Raw genomic sequence first — 20,715 nt, 5'->3', positions numbered from 1 at the left:
GTGCGTTTATTTCTTCGGCTTGAGGAGTTAAGTTCTTGCCAGGCTGGTGCGGAGAGAAAAAGTGCACGAAAATAAGATCATTTTCGGTCAGGAAACAGGCTGCGGTGAAAAAGTCTGTCACAAGTTTTGCAGCATCGCGTTCTCGTACGTTTCGCTGACGGTGGTGTGCCTCGTGGGGCTTTAGTGCAATTTCGGGCTCGCGGGTGCCTGCGTGTGTGTGTGTTTGCTGTGGTTAACACCGTACCGTAAAAGTTAAGGCAGGGGCAGATTGTCAACCAGTGTGTGCGAAATTCATGTCACAGCGAACCGGAAGTACCGTGTGTGTGTGTGAGAGTAGGTTGCCAAGTGCTAGCGCGTTTTTTCATGTGTGACTAAGTGAGGTTTTCTCGTTTGCCGATAATCCCGAAGGTCAGTCCTCCGTGTGGTTCGCCGTAGCAGTGACTAAGAGGAGCGCCAGTCGGTGTAATCGCTTCCCGCATCCGGATCATTGCTCCGGCTGCTATGTCCGGTTCCGTCCCTTGCCAATCGGTGCCAGTAGGGAGCGCGAAGCGAAAGCGGTGAAAGGAAACTAAGCAACGCCGAAAAAGGAGAAAATTCGTGCCTCGTCTGGTTGGTGCGTAGGTCCGGCCGATCGCTAGCCGTCGGAGGATGTAGCTGATGTAGTTCGCAACACAATTTAGCATCTTTATTTGCGACGTGTCACACAAAACGACCATACTGCATGCCGCAGTCCCTTGGCGTCATACAAAATACCTGCCTTCCCGTGTACGGTTTTTGTGTGACTGACAAGAGTTGATACAAGCGGCAGAATTCATCAAAGAAAGCTGACATTTTCGACCTCCCAAAACCACACGTACATCCCTCCTCACACAACCATAGCTCTGCATGCTCGCCGGTACAAGGCTGCCTACTGGGCTTTAAAGAGAAATTGCATCGTCGTCGATTGATTTTGCTCCAACATCAGTTACCAAACAACAACGCTCTCGAAGGATATTCCGTGGCTTCCCACATATCAAAACACACACAGACACATACACAAACATACAGCAACGCGGACGAGAAGCATCGAGGAGGCGGCGCGTGAGCACACGTTTTTATCGATCCGTACGGAAAATCAGGAAGTGCCATCAGCTAGCCAGCCAGCCAGCCAGCCACCCAACTGCCCGTCGAGCTCATTCCTGCTTCCCTAACGCTCTGGTCGGCTGCACGGGACGGACTGCAAAAAAACAGGGAAACCCTCCAAGACAAAAAGGTGCGTTTCGGTATGATTTCAGTATTAAGCCATTTTTCTTGTCATTTTAGGTCAAGCGTGTGTTGTACCGTCTCCTAAGTTTTCGTCAAAGGAAAACATTGATTTTTCTAGCTCGCCGTGTACTGCCGATGCCGGGGGTTGATTTTTATTGGTATTGCGCCACCTTGCGAGGCTAGGCTAGTGCGAGACGGTTTTGGATGGGGTCAATTTCCATAAACGGTCCACTCTGCGTCATACCCGGTCGATTGCTTCCCTTATCGGGTGGGCATTCCCTTGCGCAACCGCCGGATTTATGACACACATTTCCCACCGGCCATATGGTCGACACGAGGACGAGCAGCGCGCGTACAAAAACGCCTGCTAAAACTCGTAGAAGGAAGCGCGATTTGTGTGGCTTATCTTTTGGTCGCTTAGTGCGATAAAGCAGCTCCTCAGCTCCGCATCGTTTGGATACAGGGTAGATGTGGCGGGACAGCTGTTCCGGTTGTCTTTCTAGAACATTTTTACACGCATCTTTCTCTGCGAAGAACATGATGCAAAAAAAATAATCGTACTGGTGCCGCTTATCTCACGACTCAGCCTGATGGATGATGGAGTATCAATAATTCAATTAGAAATAAATTTTTTATCGCCCCTAAACGTCAATTAACGATTGACGACCAGTTTTTTGGGAGGGGGGGGGGAGGATCCAATCACATGCTGTCGTCAGTTGGGGTTACATAATCGAAAGGAGAGAGCTCTGCCACTGCACTCTGCATTCGGCGTGTCGGTGGTTTTGCTACTACTGCAGGTACTACTTGATCTTGGAAGGGAGCTGCAGCGCTGTCCCTTGCCCCAGCTTGTGAAAAATAAACGAACGGAATAATATGTTTGGCAACATTCCATTGCACATTACATCGTTCATCGTTCACGGATGATCGGCGGATGGTCAATTGCAGTCAAAAAGTGATGACTGCATACTATCTGTTGATACGGGCCTCCTTTTTTTTTTGCTTCGGTTCTCGTTTGTTTGAGTAATTATTCATTATCAACTTTGCTTGCAAGCTATGAAACATGAAATATGCGTTCCAGAAGCCAACAGTGAGTCACTGAAACAGCTGCGGGAATATGCTTTTTGTTACAAAACTTCTTTTCTTATCAAAAGTTTCATGTTTTTTGTCGCATTGAAATGATTGGCGATTTACCAGTGTTATGTAAATAATTAGTTTTAATTTTTTTTCATAATATTTTAAAAATTTACTATGAAGGCTCGTTGCCGTATTTTATTTTATCTAAGATAAGTTACGCACAACCTAGCAAAAACGCTACGAATTTAATTCTGAAGGGCCCAATCCTAGCGTTGGGTCATTAGGTACGTGGCAGATGCGATTAGACGGCAACGACCGGGGTCGGGGTGTGCAAGGTGTTGCCCTGTGTGTCTAGTCAGCTGTCTTCGGTAGCAGTCATTCATTAGCCTTCATTTGTTTATTTCTTTCTTCCACTGTGTGCAGGGTACAAACCAGCCAACCGTCTCATGCGAGCGTAAGTCAGTTCAATGTTCGAGATCATCGTGCCAGCGTCAGTCTAACGCGAGCCGCCAATTCTGTCCTCCTAAAAGGAAGTACAACACTCGCTTCAAGTGCAACATCTAAATCTAGAAAAAAAGTATTGGAAGCAGCTATCGATTTACCCGCCAAAGCGTGTCTGTCGTCGTCCCGTCGTCGTCGTCATCGCAACGGTCTGAGTGGCTTCGTGGGACCATGTGCGCGATCTGTACTGCCGTGCCGGAGAGTGACATCTTTGTGCTGAGATAGCATAGATACGCGTCCCTCGTATTCATCATCATTGTCGCGCAGCTGATAAGCGCCGACCAGCAGCAGCCGCCGCCTCCGCCGTTCCTATCCCGTCCTTCTGCGTGCGCCCGCAGCTTATCGTCATCATCATCAGCGCAAAACGATCATTGCTACCAACACCGCCAACCGATATAGCATAATAAGAGTGCGGCGTACGCCCAGCACCACCGACACCAGCACACCAGCGCGGGTCCACCTTCTGAAGAAACGATTGTTGTGTTGTGTGCCAGCAACCTCCCACCCCCCATTTCGCGCCCGCGAGCGCATCAAGTTGCTCACGCACACCAACGCGGGGCACCAGGAACACCACCACCACCATCATTACCATTGCCACGGTGATTGCGGTGGTGGTCGTTGTAGAAGCGCGTCGCTGTGCCGCGGCAGCCACCGATTGCGTGCCGGCAGTCGTTGAAGGCATCGTTGGCGGCGTGCTTGCACTGACCGAGCACCGGCACCGTGCCTCAGTCGTCAGTCTGATTGCGCGCCGGAGTGTCACGCGGGTGAAACCTCCCTGACCGGGTGTAAGCTACATGATGCCGCTGACGGAAGGATCGGCCCCGGCCGATCGGTGCTCGGCTTCGGGTTCGGCAGCAGGATCGACGTTCGATGTCCAGCTGGACACGGCGCTTACCGACGATCGCCATCATCCCGGTGATGATCCTGCTGCCGCGCGTATCGAAGCAGACGAGACCGATCGGGCGGCGGTACCGACGTGTGTTGTTGCGAATAATGTACCGGAAGCCGAAGAAGATGACGGACCGGCGGCAGTACAGATCAAGAAAGCGCGTAAGTTCATGCTTTTCCAAGCACCGAACCACCAGCACCACCACCATCACCGGGCACACCGGTACGATATCGAGCAAGAAAAGTCGCATCCTGACGCTGTGTCTACTTTAGCGGAGCTGTTGCAGGAGTCCGGTCTGCAGGCGTCCGTGCACGACATCCTGAACGATGGCGAGGAGGACCAGATGTTTATCACCGGGTACGAGCGATGCCTGCGCAAAACGTTCCTGTGCTACGTGGGGTTCCTGCTCACGTTCGGCATCCTGCGGCTGGTGATGCACTGGCGGCGCCATTGGTTGCTGCTAGCGACGCACCGGGAATGTTCGCTCGAGCGGGCGGACAAGGTGCTGATCCACGAAGCGTACCAGCGGAAGCACGATCTGTACTACGTGAAGGACGTCATAACGCTCAGCGGTGATGTTATCAGGTAAGACGCGCGCCGCAAGACCGTTCTCTCATTGTTCTATGCTAATTCGTCAAGGGCGCGCGAACGATGCAACCGTACCTAATGATCGTTATCAAACTAGAGCTGCGCTTTCTCGTGCAGCGAGTCAAGTGCACAGGGAACGGAAGAACCTTCTTCATTGCGTGTGTGTGTGTGTGTCTGTGGCTTTACATGGCCACTTAGAATTATTTAAAGTAGAGGAAAACTGGCATTGAATGATCCATAAAGCTCTCTGCGCCGGGGTGATGTGTGTTGTGAAGGTTTGGGTTTTCAGTGGTGGAGTGTTTTGCGGTGAAGTTAACGGCAATAGGTGAGATACCTTCAGTTTGTGCTGTTGCATGCTTCATTAAAGCACAGCAATTTATGGAAATGGATGGAGTGAAGGGTGTGTAGCTGGGTTGATATGAATTATATCTAAACAGTGGAACGAATAGTGCCGGGGATTTTCACACGATAATAGTTTGGCATGTGGGGGAGCGGATAATACAATTGCTGTGATTCCGTGTTTCGGTTTCGGCGAAGGTTGCGTTGTTGCATTGATGGTGAAAATGGTTTTTTGTTTTAATTTCTCAAAGAGCATTCGAGGACACGGGCCGTATCTGACCTGTAGTAGTGAAAACACCTGCCGCGAAGGACAAAGCTGAGACTATATACAGCAGTTAGGGACCCAAATGGACTCTATGCCAAATTGATGGAAACCTCTTCACCGTGTGCGAGAGGAAGTAGGTCACACGTGAAGTAAACCAGGACTGGAAATGAATTGATTATTGTGAGCTCCTCTTATGCGTCAATCAATCAATCCCGGCAAGTCAGGGCACGAGGCTCTGTAAAAACTTATCAACAATTTTAGCAACATGGTTGAGCTGTTATATTGCATACTATATGGGGTCAGACCACGTACCTGCTAAAACTTCATTAGGTCTCTTGACTCTTATCGAGAGACATTATCCTCATCATCTTAGTCTTAAAGTTATAATCTTAGTCTAAATGGATATAAACCAGTTTACAAGCTTCACTCAATTATACAACATTTCAAGATAAAAATAGAAACGCTACATGCATACCTCCTATAATATTTGGTTTGTGGTGTACACTTGAGCAAACAATATGACGATGAATGCATTCCGTGTTTTATCGCTAAACTGCTGTTAAACGCAACACGTTTTCGTTCTCCGCTCAGCTTAAGTGCTGGTTGATGTCAATGAAGTTAATTTATAGGCAACAATGTTATCCAATGCAAATGCCGGATATGTTTGGTGGTTGTTCGGTTACTAAGAAAAAAAGGCAAACACATAAAAACCTTTGGCGATGATGGCGAAACGCAAAAAACCGGTTAATTGTTGCTTATGACTCTCGGCAACACGAGATCGACAGCAAACAAAACTTCCCGATCGACAGCTTCTGCATACCAATGTGTGAGACGCGCAAAAAAACCCACTCGAGCTGAACTTTTGCCCAAGAACGATGGCAAGTCACAACAGCAGCAGCCCCACTGCCAAAGAAGATGGATGTCTTTGCTGAAGATGGCTAAAGGGAACTTTTGTTGCCGGTCGCTCGCTCTTCCTTTTACGATGTCCCAAACATGCAGCAGAAGTTCGACCGTGACGCGGTTTAGCTTTCCAGTCTCGTCCGGTTGCGCGTCGAACAGCAGCACAGCCGGAATGCTTGATACCCGGTCGACCGAATAGCCGGGTAATATCCAGCCGGTTACGCTTTGCCTAATGATGGATTAAAGGATTGCGTAAATATGGTAAACCCACACACAGCACTCTTAACCTTTTGGCGTGGAGATGATAAACGGACAGCGGACCAACCGACTGGTCGCGCGAACCCCGGACACGCCGGTGTTAGTAGATTGAAAAATTGTTTTCGTCACCTCTCACTCGCTACCTCTCCATCCACAGGGACGGGGGAATCGTTCTTCCGTTCCCTGTTTCGGGAATGATATTAAATTTGGTCCCGCTTTTCGGTTGGTCTCGCTTTTTTTTTGTTTTTGCGCTTCTTTTCGCATCCTTTACGACACAAACTTCCGGCCGATTGGTGGTCGCACGCGTAAAACGAAGCACGAGACGAACGGTGCGCGGCTAGAGGAAGTTAATGATTCTCGCCAGGAATGTGATGTTGATGTTGTGAGTCGCCTTTAGATCAGCCTTTATTATGACGCAAACTGGACTTCCCCTTCCCCATTCGGCCGAAGAGGTTGGGAGAAAAAGAAAATACCAAGAAATAGTGCCACACGCACACAGACACATAGGTGCACGTGCAATTAATGTTTGGCAATCGGGGGTTAAGGAAAGCGGCCAGAACAACATCGAGGGCTCTCAAGGCAACAAGGCTGTGTGGCCATGGCCACATGTTGCGAATATACGTTCCGTTCACTTTTGCAGTGTTGCAGCGTAAACCAGCCACGAGCGTTCGGCTATTATTGCGAGGTACCGTTGGCCAAAGAGGTCCAGTTTTGTAGCTTGTGCAGGGTTTCCTGGTGATGTTTAATAATAAATCACAATTCCTTCGTGTGTTTTGCATGACTCGAATCACGCAGATGAAAGCCTAAAAAAAGTTGAGCACCCCTGACGGCACTTACCGATCAATTATCCGTGCTAATTCTTGTGGACTTCACATTTCAACGCAACCAATCTTATCTGTGTACCGAGCGACACTCACATTCCCGGATTGCATTGCGTCGTTCCAAAACTTTGCTCGCCAGCTTCTCCGTCCTCCATCCGGTCCCACATTATCTTCTGTACAGGTTTGCAAAGCCCTCTTACACCTATTACAGTTGTAAAATTGCTTGTAAGCCCCCCGCAATTGTAGGGGGCATGAAAAATTGGGTGAGATTAGTACCTCCGACGCGCAGGCCAATCAATCAAACCCCGTGTGACAATATTACTGCGACGCATAACAACCAGTGCCTCTCGCAGGGCGAATGTGTGATGGTGCGTATCAAAGTTTTTGGAAGGTACTAGGAAGTACTCTGTGCTTTACGGGCGGGCTAACATAAACGAGATCGGTTGCAATAAAATGCGAACATACTCGCGGTCAATGGGATGGTTTTTGTGTGTGCGTGTGTGATGGTGGTGGCCAACTCCATTCCAATATTGATGGCGGTCTGTGGTGTGATAATAATAGTTATCGCGCCTCTTTGCCGCGAGAAAACAATAAAATCTCTTGCATCCCACCGCCACGGTTAGCACTCGCGTGTATTGTCGATTTCATTGGTTCTCTCTATCGTTTGGCGCGCGTCGACTTGTCGATAAGGTCTAATCTGATTTGATGGCCAATGTCGAGCATAGACGATAGTTGTACTGTGTGCGTGTCCGTCTCGAAGGATGGACGGGGATGGGGGGATTCTAACGATCGTTTACTACAAATTAACTACGGTACGCACGACGTTTGCCGAGACCACACGCATTGGACCGGGGAAAATTGCAAGCAGTAGTGGTACAAACATGTGCTCAATTATACTGGAAATCACTTGTTGTCATTTCTATCATTATATTGACTTATTTTTTTTTTGCTGCTTACATGGCTCAACAACATTCTCGAATTTTGACATTACACATTTAAAGCCTATATTTTTCTTTTAATGAGTATCACCCAGTTAAACAACGAACAATCTTGATAACTTTTATTATCGTGCAATTCTTCTGATTGGACTTTAACGGCTTAAACGGTATTGCGTGACTCAGCATGATTCCAGACCTCAATTAAAATCTCGACTAAGTCGCGCAATAAGGTAGAATGCCATATGTGTTGATGGACAAGTATAGCTTAACCTGTGGCTCTTGGTCTTGGCTGATGCATCTAGAAAATGAGGTCTTGTATTATACTTTTTTTGCAACTGAGTTACGCAAAAGATTATTTGTTTCAGACTTTTTGCTATAATTATTTATTTATTTATTATATATATTTATTATGAATTATTATTATTAGCAAAACGGCCAGGCCAGGTTCTTCATGATTAAAAAAATTAAATAAATTATTATTACAACAATTTTTCACATTTTTGCTAAACTTTTACCTAAATTTAAGGTAACTCAGTTGCAAAAATGAGTGCCCGTCCACTCACGGGTCTCCACTCGGGGGTGCATCTATTTAGACTTTAGCCGAATTTTGTATCTGTTTTTTTGGGAACGAAGCAAACGATTGTCGAACCCTGACATAAAGAATGTCGTACCAAAATGTATTGCAATTTCATCACCGTTTGCTTAAGTGGCTTCTTTACGCACACTGAAATAGCGCCACTGAAGGAAATGTTAAATGATCTCTCTGATTCATCCCCCTCGTACCCTCATTCCCACAGCTGAAGACGAGATTGCCCATAAAATCTTCTTTTTTTTTGTCGGGAAATCCCCACAACCATCGATTGCTTTGCTTGAGTAAGGGTCTTCCTTTGCTGAATAAAAAATGCAACAGTAGAGATGATGTTTCCTTCGTGTTAACGATACACGACCTTGCGGGCGTACTCGTTGTAGACCGTTTTTTTACAAAGGTCTACTTTTGTTGTACCCCTTCGTGAGTTGTAACTGACTTTTGCAGGTAGGATGATACTTGTAACCATGCAGCCCCAAGTGCGCACACACTCTGCTATGACTAAGCGTCCGACCGACTCGATGACTATGGGGACACAAATGTGCCTGTTATCTTTCGCGTGTACACAGAAAGACGAACGAACGGGAAATTCTTAAGAAATGTCTAGGTGAGGAAGATAGTGTAATAAAGAAGCCAGCTTCTTCCCCTCGTTTTACGATAAGCCTGCGGGTTATAACACATTCCGGTTTCGTTAAGTAGGTTATTCGCCTGACGTTGATTATCAATGAAGGTAATCCAATCGGGGAATGTGTTCATTGATTGAATCGGAATCGCTCGATTCTACTTGTCTTCGGTACGGTATTGACCTTTACATACCATAACTGAGCGTTGCGTACAGTGGTGAAAGTGAAGCACGAGATTGCAGAAGTGATTTATCTCACTTATCTTTTAGAAGCTTGAAGCATTTGCATAACAAAACGGTGCCCTGTTTGCAAATGCAATCAGCGTTGGCAGGTGTTGTTTCCTCCCAGTCTTCTATTTCTTGAAGCACGGCGATAACAAGCTGCCAACGGCACAGGGCGAGCAGCGGCTGACAGGCCGCCGTCACGCTGTACGATGGGGTTGGACAAACTAAATGGCCGGAAATGCAATTGCAACACTGTGAGGAAATGGGGAAAAAGTTGATAAACTGTGATTGTGGTGGTGGGGTTGCCGGTCTGTTTGCGAGCAAATTGGTGATGTGTAGTGATAAAGCTGTAGTGCTCTAGAAAGTATCAAGTATGAGACATATGGCCAAATGGAAGATAAAACTCTTAAGTTTTTTTATTTGAAAAAAGTTAGAAAATCTCTAATACAGACTTGGGGTCAATTTTCGGATTAATCTAGCCCATAAAGCGGGCAATTTATTAAACGCCAATCGTCATCCCATAAACCTGATGGGCTTTCCCTTATCTGCCCTCAGCAATCTCACGCTCAAATAACATCCGCTCGCCTTCAGCCCACTACCTTTCGCTGTCTGAGACGTCGTTGCGTTCCTATCGTGCCGAATGTATAACGACCTCGCGGTGTAAAAGGAGCGCTACACAAAGACATCCCTACCGTACAAAGTGTGAGTGTGTGTGTGTTATCATTAAGCAAGTAAACATATGACACACACCACCCACCACCCTAAGGGGTTTTGCGAAAAAGCCCTAGAATAAGCATAAGTGACACAATTATACTACACCTCGGGGGGTTTCCACACACACACACAGATGTTGCTTAGCGTTGGAACTAACAGAAGAGAACAGTAGAGTAATCGAACAATGACTTACTCTGAGCGGTGCTTTTGCATACACCCGCCACACCCGGGTGCGATCGGTGGCCAACAAGGGGGTTGGTGGAATCACACGTGTGCCACGTCGAAGATCATCAATATCAATAAAGCGTAGCGCTAGAAACGTGTGCAGTATCGGGCGCGAAATCGAAGGATGACGGCTCACCGCAGCCTTTGTGCCGTTGCAGCAGGTGTCACGATCGCTGGTGGGTGGACAGAGGCGCGGTGTAACCTTCGCATTGAAGGTGTTCCAACAATGTAAGTGCACGTTGAACACGTTAAGCTTCGTGTTTTAGGACGCCCTCGCCTGTTCGAAATGAGGTGGTTGAAAGGGCACGAACTAAACCTATTAGTGAGAGCGGATTAGCTGAAGCGTTTCAATGAAGACGTGCCCTTTGTCAAGACTGGTGCTAATGTGACATGTCCAATGGATATGCAGTTGCTTTCATCTAATATGGAGGGACGGCATGAGATTAAGCCGATGTGTGCAGGACAGTGTTGAATACCGCCTGCAAGATCTTCTCCCTAAGCTTACAAGATCGACATGAACCATTCGTCGAAGAGATAGTCGGAAACTATCAGTGAGGATTCCGAAACGGAAAATCAACCAGTGGCCAGATCTTCACGATGCGGCAAATCTTGGAGAAGATGTTGGAGCAGCAGCTCCACCTCTCTTCATTGATTTTAAAGCCGCATATGACAGCATAGCCAGGGTAAAACTGTACCACGAAATGAGCTCTTTTGGAATCCCGGCCAAGCTTACCAGGCTTGTAAGAATGACAATGGCCAATATCACACGCCAGGTGAAGGTGGATGGAAAACTCTCAGGGCCCTTTGCTACCACCAAGGGCTTGCGCCAGGGAGATGGGCTTGCCTGTCTCCTTTCTTCAACCTGGCGCTAGAGAGAGCCATCCGCGACTCGGAGGTGGAAACTTCGGGGACCATCTTCTATTAGTCAATCCAGATCCTGGCATACGCTGATGACATAGACATCATTGGTTTGAGGCTCTCCTATGTAGCAGAAGCTTATCAAAATGATAGTGGCACCACCAGCGGCCCTGCTAACAAACAATGATTTACGCAGGAGTGATGTACAGATAGGTGACCGCACTTTCGAAGTCGTCCAGAACTTCACCTATCTGGGGTCAAAAGTCAGCACCGACAACAACATTGATGTTGAGTTACGCGCACGGGTGCTGGCTGCCAACCGGTCATACTCCACTCTAAATACCTGTCGCGACAGACGAAGCTGGGACTATACAGAACATTTATAGTCCCAGTACTCACATACGCCTCTGAGACATGGACTCTGTCCAAGACTGACGAAGCCCTCTTAGCCGCGTTCGAGAGGAAGATGCTCAGAAGGATTTTTGGCCCCGTATGTGTGGAAGGACAATGGAGGAGCCGCTACAACGACGAACTCCACGAGCTGTACGATGATCTTACCATCGTGCAGAGAATTAGACTCGCCAGGCTCCGGTGGGCTGGTCACGTCATAAGAATGACACCGGACGAACCAGCCCATAAAGTCCTTCTAGGCCGTCCACAAGGACAGAGGAGGCGTGGTAAGCCCAAACTTGGATGGAGTGATGGCGTTGATGCGTCCTCCAGAACGGCCGGGATAACGGATTGGCAGACGACGGCGCTAAACTGTGGTATCGTGGATTGTTGCAGCAGGCCTAGACCGCAAAGCGGTTGTAGCGCCTGATAAGTAAGTTAGTAAGTACATGACAGTGGAGCCAACCAGGATATCAAATCCCACCTGGACCTTTTCTTGGTACGCAACACTGACGATCCTGCGAAATTTTGACCAAGGAAGCCTGAAATGGTGGACTAAATCCTCTCGGAGGTGTAGTATTCCAAATCGCATCGATTCTTTCTAAGAATAATATGCTCTTAAAGATTTCATCTGCATACATGAAGATTATCTACTAAATTATTGCCTCGAATGTCAGCAAGATGGAAGTTTATAGCTTAAAATATCACCACAGTTGTGCGTGTTTAGGTTTATGGAAGGCACCTGAAGGGCATTGTAAAATTTCGGTATTGAAATTATGCATGTAGTTGTCAACCATTTTATGAGTGACCTACTTCACGAAGCTTGCCTTACGTCTATCATCTACCCTTGCTGCTTAATAGTAATCAACCCGACTCCAATTGTAAAAGCCAATCCAACTTCAGCCCTTACCATCTCGCTCGATAGCTCGAATCGTATCGCTTGGCCTCTACTCCTTGCCTTGATTGTATAATTTTCTAACGACACGTGTTACGCGAAAGCATTCGCAGGAGGAGGAGGAGCAGCATGCATAATCATTTTGTGCTGAACAATTGTCATTATGCTAGCGCGGTCCAATTGAAATGATCTAATGGGCGGCAAGCAAGAGGCGACAGCAACAGTTGACACATAATTGAAACTGTTTTCAGTACGATGCGGTGGTGGGCTGCCGTAATCTTTTGCAAGCTTCGCATGGGTCGTAATAAAACAATTGACTTGTGTAGTGTAAACAACTCATGGTTTTGCGTTACGGGTTCAGTCACACTCCCCAGTCTTGTGTGTGAGTTTGGTGAATGAATCGCGAGTCGTTGGTGAGGGTTTCAATTAAACTGAGTAAAGCGCTTCCAGTGGAAGCTTATGCTATGCTCCACCCAAGCAAAGCAATGGAAAGTTGAATGAACGGTTTTGGATTTAAGATTCAAATTCACGGAAAATGATTTACAAAAGTCATTCTATTTTGAGACGCTATTTGTGCGATGCAGTTTTCAGTGTAAACGGCGACAGCTGGTTGGTGGTCTCCGTTTTCTCTCAGCAACGAAACCATCGTTGGACCAATTCAAATAAGCGATATTAATTTCATGCCGTCGAATATCCCTTTTCGAGGATCTGCTGACCCAAAAACGCTAAGGATTAGTTGGCCGGTTTTTGTGTAATCGGCAAACTAAGGAATAAAATAAACCCACGCCGCCGCTCACAAGGCCACGTGGTAGCTGATGGACCGAACGACAAGAAAAGCAGGGATTCCTTACAAAGCAATAAAATGGAACGTTTCGCCAAAAGCAGGCTCGAAAGAATGCGCATCAAACAGGAAAAAAAGGGGCAGGAAAAAGGGCAGGAAAAAAAGAAGAAGTTTATATTGGTTATAGAGGCCCGTTCGGGAACCGGCTCTACCGAGCGTCTTGCCCAGTTCATTATGCAGTTCATGTGGGTTGATTCGGACCGCGGAAAAAATGTATGGCGTCATCCCGGGTCTTCTCCAACCCCCCAATCTCGGATCTCGGTCGAACGTCCAAAGCCGAGCACGAAATTGATGTGCAAGAGAGAGAGGAGTCGACCAACCAACTCGCTCGCAACGCGCGTCCTTCCGATGTGTTCAATCTTAATTAGAGTTTATTTGTTTGAACGTTTCGGACGGCGCGGTGAGAGAGAGAGTGAGAGGGCGAATTGGGGCAGGACGACTACGATAGAAATGGATGAGGGTTGAAATTCCGCTGTGCTAAACCCCCACACGCTGATTGATAGTCGCCGGCCGCCGCAGTTCTGGACGACCCAGAAAAAGGCGTGTGCTAGGGATTGAAACTTTCAACAGGGCAAATCAATTAAAGGCGCAAAGATATGAGCATTGATTTAGAAGGGATTATTTGTTGGCGAATCTCGGCCCTTTCTTTGACGAGGTTTCTTTGACGAGCGATTCCAATATATTTAAAATCTAGTTAATCCAATGTAATGATCTAGTTAGAAGCGTTAGCGGAAGTTACTTTGTTATACTCCCTTGTCTGCCTGGTGTACGAAACTAATCCCTCCGTTCTGTTCTGTATCACTGTTCATTGTAGCGAAATTCTGGACGAAAAGAAGAAACCGACCACCTCCAACGCACGCAACGTGATCAAGGAACTGACGCAGAATGGAGTTGCCGACTATGTCGGATTCTTTCGCTCGCTCGACCCCTTCCAGGTGGCGTACCATCGAAGCGGTGGACGGTTCGAACATGCGAGCACTATGCGCTACTTTTGCTGCAAAAAGCTCCGGTATATCTGGTGTGACCTGAGCAAGCGGTTCATCAAGCTGCAAGGTCTGGACGTGGAGGTGCCGAGCGTGCTCATCCACCACACGAAAGGGCTTTCGAAGTACGAGCAAAGCATCCGGCGGCTAATCTACGGAAGTAACGAAATCTTCATCCCGCTGCGCAGCGTCCTCACGCTGCTGTTTCTCGAGGTGCTCAATCCGTTCTACGTGTTTCAGATCTTCTCGGTGGTACTGTGGTTCTTCTACGAGTACTACTACTACGCGGTGGTTATTATACTGATGAGCGGCTTCGGCATTACCGTGTCGATCATACAGACGCAGCGCAATCAGCGCGCACTGTACTCGACGGTCAAGAGCACGGATACGGCCATGGTGGTGCGCGACACGATGGAGTCGGAAACGATCGAAACGCGCTTTTTGGTGCCGGGCGATGTGCTGGAAATTCCGGCCACCGGTTGCACGATGCAGTGCGATGCGGTGCTGCTGTCCGGCAATTGCATTCTCGACGAATCGATGCTCACCGGGGAGAGTGTGCCCGTGACGAAGACACCGTTGCCGCTGAAGCGTGATTTGATCTACAATCGGAAGGAGCACGCGCGCCACACACTGTTCTGCGGGACACGGGTCATCCAGACGCGTTACATTGGCAGCGAGAAGGTGCTGGTGAAGGTGCTGAACACGGGCAACATCACGGCAAAGGGTGGATTGATCCGGTCGATTCTTTATCCACCGCCGGTCGACTACAAGTTCGAGAAGGATTCGTACAAGTTCATTACCGTGCTCGGTGTGGTGGCGTTCTGTGGCTTTGTGTACACGCTGTACACGAAGATCAGCCGCAGCATCGGAGCGGTTAAGATTATTGTGGAATCGTTGGATCTGATCACGATCGCTGTTCCGCCGGCACTGCCGGCGGCGATGACCGTTGGACGCATGTACGCGCAGAAGCGTTTGAAGCGGAGCAACATCTACTGCATCTCGCCGCGCGCTATCAACGTGTCCGGCAGCATCGATTGCGTGTGCTTCGACAAGACGGGAACGCTGACGGAGGACGGGCTCGATATGTGGGGTGTGCTGCCGAAGGATTCGACCAACAGCTTTCAGATACCGCTCAAGGACATTGCCCGGTTGCCGATGAGCGACCATCTGCTGTTCGGCATGGTGACGTGCCATTCGATTACGTTCGTAAACGGGGAGATGCGGGGCGATCCGCTCGATTTGAAAATATTCGAATCGACGGGCTGGATTCTGGAGGAGGCGAATGTGTCGGACGAGACCAAGTACGACATGCTGTTCCCGACGATTGTGAAGCCACCGCGCGGTGATTCGCGCGATGAGCTAAACCTCGAGCTGGACGTGGCGTACGACAACTCCAACGATATCGGTATTGTGCGCGAGTTTTCCTTCACGAGCGCACTGCAACGGATGTCGGTGGTCACGCGCAAGGTGTCCGACAATCACTTCAACGTGTACGTGAAAGGATCGCCCGAGATGATTAGCTCGCTCTGTCGGCCAGAGAGCATCCCGGAAGATTTCCAATCGAAGCTCGGTTTCTACGCGCAGCAGGGCTACCGGATCATTGCGATCGCGTACAAGCAGCTGGACAAGAAGCTAAACTACCCGAAGGTACAGAAAATTGCGCGCGAAAAGGTTGAGTGCGAGCTAGAATTTCTCGGCTTCGTAATTTTGGAGAACCGACTCAAGGCGGACACGGAAGAGGTGATCGAAAGTCTGAACGCAGCCAACATACGGTCGGTAATGGTGACCGGTGATAATCTGCTCACGGCGGCCAGCGTCGCGCACGACTGTGGGATGATCCTGCCGGGGCAGAACCTCGTCACGGTGACAGCCCACGCGGACAAGGCGAACCCGGATCGGTACTTTCTATCGTACGATATTACCGGCCAGCCACAGCTTACCCAGTCCGATATCATTAACGACAACGACCAGATGCCGGCGGATGGTAAACCGGACGGTCCGGTCATGCACCACCGGGTGAAGGAAAACGGCAACTACGCCCTCATGACGGAATCGAACAGTATCAGCAGTTCGATCGACACCTGCACCATCTCGACCCAGCTCAGCACCAACTTCGACCAGAAGGATCACCATTCGCACCGGATCATGATCGAACCACCGGACCAGCACGACGGTATTAAGGTGGTCAATGGTGGTGGAACGCTCGGTGGAAAAGGAACGGCCGGCTCCAGCTCGTTCCGGTTCGCGCTTACCGGCAAAACGTGGGCAATCATTAACGAACACTTCCCGGAGCTGGTGCCGACGATAACTTCGTTCGGAACGGTGTTTGCCCGCATGTCCCCGGACCAGAAGCAGCACCTGATAACGGGGTTGCAAAACATTGGCTACTACGTAGCGATGTGTGGTGATGGGGCGAACGATTGCGGTGCGTTGAAGGCGGCCCATACGGGGATATCACTGTCGGAAGCGGAATCATCCGTTGCTTCGCCTTTCACGTCGAAAAATCCAACCATTGCGTGCGTGCCGAACGTGATCAAGGAGGGCCGTGCTGCGTTGGTCACCTCGTTCGGAATCTTCAAGTTTATGGCGGCATACTCGCTCGTGCAGTTCGCCTCGGTTGTGATCCTTTACTCGATCGATTCGAACCTCACCGATTGGCAGTACCTGTACATCGATCTGTTCATCATCTCGATCGTGGCATTCTTCTTCGGCAAAACCTCCTCCTACGATGGGCCGCTGGTGAAGCAAACACCGTCGAACTCGCTAATATCGCTTGCGCCGCTGCTTTCGCTCGCACTGCACATGATCGTGGCGATCGGCATACAGCTGGCCGGTTGGTATCATGTGCAGGCTCAGCCGTGGTTCGAACCGTTCAACTACACCTCCGACCGGGAGCTGAACGATCACGGCTGCTTCGAAAACTACACCATCTTTGCGATCTCCTGCTATCAGTATCTTATACTGGCGATCGTCTTCTCCAAGGGTGCACCGTACCGGAAGTCGATCTTCTCGAACTATGGCTTCATCATTAGCATTGTGGTGAATGCGGCCATTGCGGTTGTGCTGACCGTATATCCGCCCGCGTGGATTGCGGAACAGTTCGAGCTTGTGATGCCACCGGAGGGCGAGTTACGGTTCCGGCTGTACCTGGTAGCGTACGGGTTGATCAATTTCCTGCTGTCGCTGTTCATCGAGCACGTGATTGTGGACGAGATTGCCTTCAAACGGTTGCGCTACCGGTGGCACAATGTGGCGAAATCGCGCCGCAAGTACTTACAGATACAGCAAAGCTTCCAGCGCGATATCCACTCGCCGAGCGACTTTAAAACCGTGTTCGGATGGTCGAGCGAAAAGTACGATTACTGACGCCACCTTTCTGCTGACAGTGTCGCGTCGTCGGCACTCGAAATGGCGGCGCGGCTGCTGTGGCTGGGTGTGGTGGTTGCGGTCGTATGCCACTGGAAGGCGGTGGGCTACTACAACAGGGAAGCGAAGGTGCGGTAGCACCACCGGATACCACGGCCCAACATTGCACGGCCCGGTGTGTAGCTAGGAGCTGCTTGACCGAACCCTATGCCTGCAAAGAGTTGAACGAACCTGCTAAATTGTTGATATACCGTTTGTGTGATATTGTGCATTGCTTTTACGTGTGGTTGTATCATCCCCACGGTTGATGTTGGAAATGAGATGGAATGCTGCTGCTACTCCAGGGCAATACATCCCCGCGTTACGATATTGAAAGACAATAATGTGAATGTGAGCGTGTACCATTAACCACCACCACCGGCGAAGGGAAGGATCGATCCATCTTTGATGATACGTCTTGAGACGAAGTCCGAGAAAAGGATATGTCTCGCACCGACACCGACACACACAAACACTTATACATTTATTTGTTTTGTGAAGCACACATTCGTTCGGGGGGTTATTCCCCGAGGCCAAGGCCTTCGTTGTGCGGACAGGAAGCTGTGTAGATATATATATATTATACAAAGTCAAAAAACAAGCGCGTATTGATCAACAACAACATACACATACATATACATATATATATCAGCATCATTCGAGAGTGTTTGCGGCGGTATAGAGGGACAAAGATGGTCGGCTAGCAATTTGTAATACGTTTTACAAAAGAAAAAATAGCGAGCACATGGGATTACGTAGGTAGGTAGGGGACGGAACGATTTAGTTGCGAGAGTCCGCGTTTTCCTCCGTCTGTATTTTGTAGTAGTTGTGTTGTGGACGGAAAATGCACACGCGCGGGGGTTTTTTTTTTTGTAGTAGTAGTTGCGGGTTGGAACAGTAGAAAATGGCAGAAATATTTCCTGTCCTGTCCAAAATAGCTAGCTGGAAGGCGGCAGGAAGCTCTCACGCCTAAAACTAGATAGAAGGACGATCATACTCTTTCCCCTTTTCTAATCTAGTGATGTGTCTGCTTGTTTCGCAAGCTGGAAAATAGCGCACACACTCGCACACCTTAATTTGAAATTTGTAAAGAAAAAGCTGCGTGATTGTTGCGGCGCTTGCTTGTGTGCGCAAAATTCTTTAGTGCGTAGTGGGATTCATTTTCACAACAGGGACAAAGAAAACCTCTATTCGTTAGATTTACTGCGCTAAAACATATTCTAAAACGTTCTATCGTTAATACCTATTTACTAAACACAACACAAGGAGAGGCGAACACACAGGTTCCGGTTGCTGATTTTCTGTGGCACACAAACACCATCACTAACTACTACCTACCACTACTACTACTGATATTCTCACAAATCTTGTGCAATGATAACGATCGATGGGTGAGGTCTCGCGCGAAGCGTAGGGCGATATGCTGACAGATTAATAAAAGCGCAAACTCAACGATAACTCAAAGAGCAGGACGTTTAGGAATCCGTTGTGGTCGGTCTTAAAGATCGTGCCAAGAAAATACCAAATGAATGTTACAAGGAAAGGGTTTGAAGGGCGCAAGAAACAAAAAAACAAGGAAAAGAAGGTTAATCTACTTACGGTGAAAGGACGGTTGTCCTGTGGGATGTGTAGATCGTTAAGGAAAGGATGTTAACATAAGCACTTACGGCCTGGTAGAAACACAGGGATGATCGGACGGGATGTGTGGCATCGCAAGACGGACCACAACCACAGCATCATGCTACTGCAAGGTAGACGATGAAAAGCAGTTGCATTGCCACTTCTATTTAAACACAAAATGCTAGTTTTAGCTGGCCCTGCTTGGCACCTTTCTTACTGTATTTCTTTACTTAAATACACCTCAAAGAGCCAGGGCGGCGAACGGAAGGGAGAAAGGGAGTGAAAGGGATTTTAGTTGAAAAAGTATGTTAAACTCATAAACTATATTTAAACAGAACCGCCCCGTGTGCAGCACATATGAGACCTAAGTATTGGAGGAGTGCTACACACAAAACTAAAACGAGTAGAACCTAGTTAAATTAATTTGACAACCGCTTCTACCAAGCGTATGGAGCGATGAAGGAGAAAAAACACGAAAAGTTGTACCATGTAGCATGAATTCGGTTCAAAATCGTTTCATCAATGGTGTACACGATAAAACCGAGCTAGAGAGAGAGATACGCATTTTGATTGTGAAAAAGTTTTTTAAAAAACTTTTCAAACCCTACGAATGCCGCTGCGCCTGCATGTGTGTATGACATACGTGCAAACGATTGTTAAAGAAAAAGCGAGAAACAGTTTAGTTTTTAGAGGAAACCGCGGCGGCGTGTACTCTTTGTGACGGTGCTATAAACGATGCCGAAGGAAGGTAGCCTGCGATAGCGAGACGAAAAAGGAAGGACACAAACACAACCACACGCACACATGCACACACGCAAATGGTGGGAAGGATTTGGTGTGAGCGTGTATGTGTGTGTGTGGGTGTCCTGTGGGTGTGTGTAAATATATGCAAACAAAACATGTAGCCGGGGTTGAATTTAATGAAATAAATCGATTCTACAATGTGTAACTATGAAAGGGGGCGTCTTCAATTTTATTACAAGCATTAGGTTTGCATTACAAAACTAAGAAAAATATTGGCAGTTGCTGAGCACAGGTGTGTTCGATCGGTGACGAACCCATATTTTTCATAGGTGCTTAATTTGAGGGATTGTCTCATAGATCTAATGATCTGATCTCCGAGTGGAATCCTTTGTTTTCTGTAATGTTTATATTGCATTTTAAGGGTCCTACAACACTATTAGTGTCCCCAAAGTCTTGTTCTAGAAGAGAAAGTATTTTGGAACCTCAGAGAAACTCAAGACTGATCCAAACTGTTCTGGCCATAATACTTCAAATCAACCAATAACGCTTTAACACATTAACTACACATAAATATATCACACAAAATAAAATTGATGGATGGTATGGTTTGCCACAACTAACAAGATTTTGAGCGGGCACTACCTACAATGTTTCTGTTCTAAAACTCTAACGGCTTTTTAAAAGTTTCGAACATGAATTTCAAATTTCTCACCAGCCCAGATTTCGATCGAGATTGTCAAACCCGTAGCTTTGATAGTGTTGGTGAGATGTCAGCAAACAATGAACCGA

General features: G+C 48.0%; 1 protein-coding gene across 3 annotated transcripts; it reads left to right on the top strand.

The window, feature by feature from the left end:
- Window positions 1-29: 29 nt before the first annotated feature.
- On the top strand, window positions 30-20,139 carry LOC118508157 (probable cation-transporting ATPase 13A5). 3 transcript variants are annotated; one of them, XM_036047699.1, is made up of 4 exons: window positions 30-333; window positions 409-1,252; window positions 2,743-4,294; window positions 13,989-20,139. In XM_036047699.1, the coding sequence occupies exons 3-4, from the start codon at window positions 3,615-3,617 to the stop codon at window positions 17,521-17,523; spliced, it is 4,215 nt and encodes a 1,404-aa protein (XP_035903592.1). In that variant the 5' UTR covers window positions 30-333; window positions 409-1,252; window positions 2,743-3,614; the 3' UTR covers window positions 17,524-20,139. The 3 variants fall into 3 exon arrangements, with proteins under 3 accessions (XP_035903592.1, XP_035903593.1, XP_035903591.1); XM_036047700.1 differs by having other exon boundaries at window positions 30-1,252; window positions 2,743-3,870; window positions 3,982-4,294; XM_036047698.1 differs by having other exon boundaries at window positions 30-1,252.
- Window positions 20,140-20,715: the final 576 nt, after the last annotated feature.

This window comes from Anopheles stephensi, chromosome 2 (genome assembly GCF_013141755.1).
Source record: "Anopheles stephensi strain Indian chromosome 2, UCI_ANSTEP_V1.0, whole genome shotgun sequence".
In the NCBI taxonomy this organism is placed as follows: Eukaryota; Metazoa; Arthropoda; class Insecta; order Diptera; family Culicidae; genus Anopheles; species Anopheles stephensi.
The sequence above is the reverse complement of the archived record's forward strand: the minus strand, read 5'-3'. Positions and strand labels throughout refer to the sequence as shown.

Bases quoted from the DNA above. Each gene is read 5' to 3' on its own strand.
- LOC118508157 (XM_036047699.1), top strand. From the start codon at position 3,615: ATGATGCCGCTGACGGAAGGATCGGCCCCGGCCGATCGGTGCTCGGCT. The intron at 4,295-13,988 runs GTAAGACGCGCG...TGTTCATTGTAG, and splicing joins CTCAGCGGTGATGTTATCAG to CGAAATTCTGGACGAAAAGA.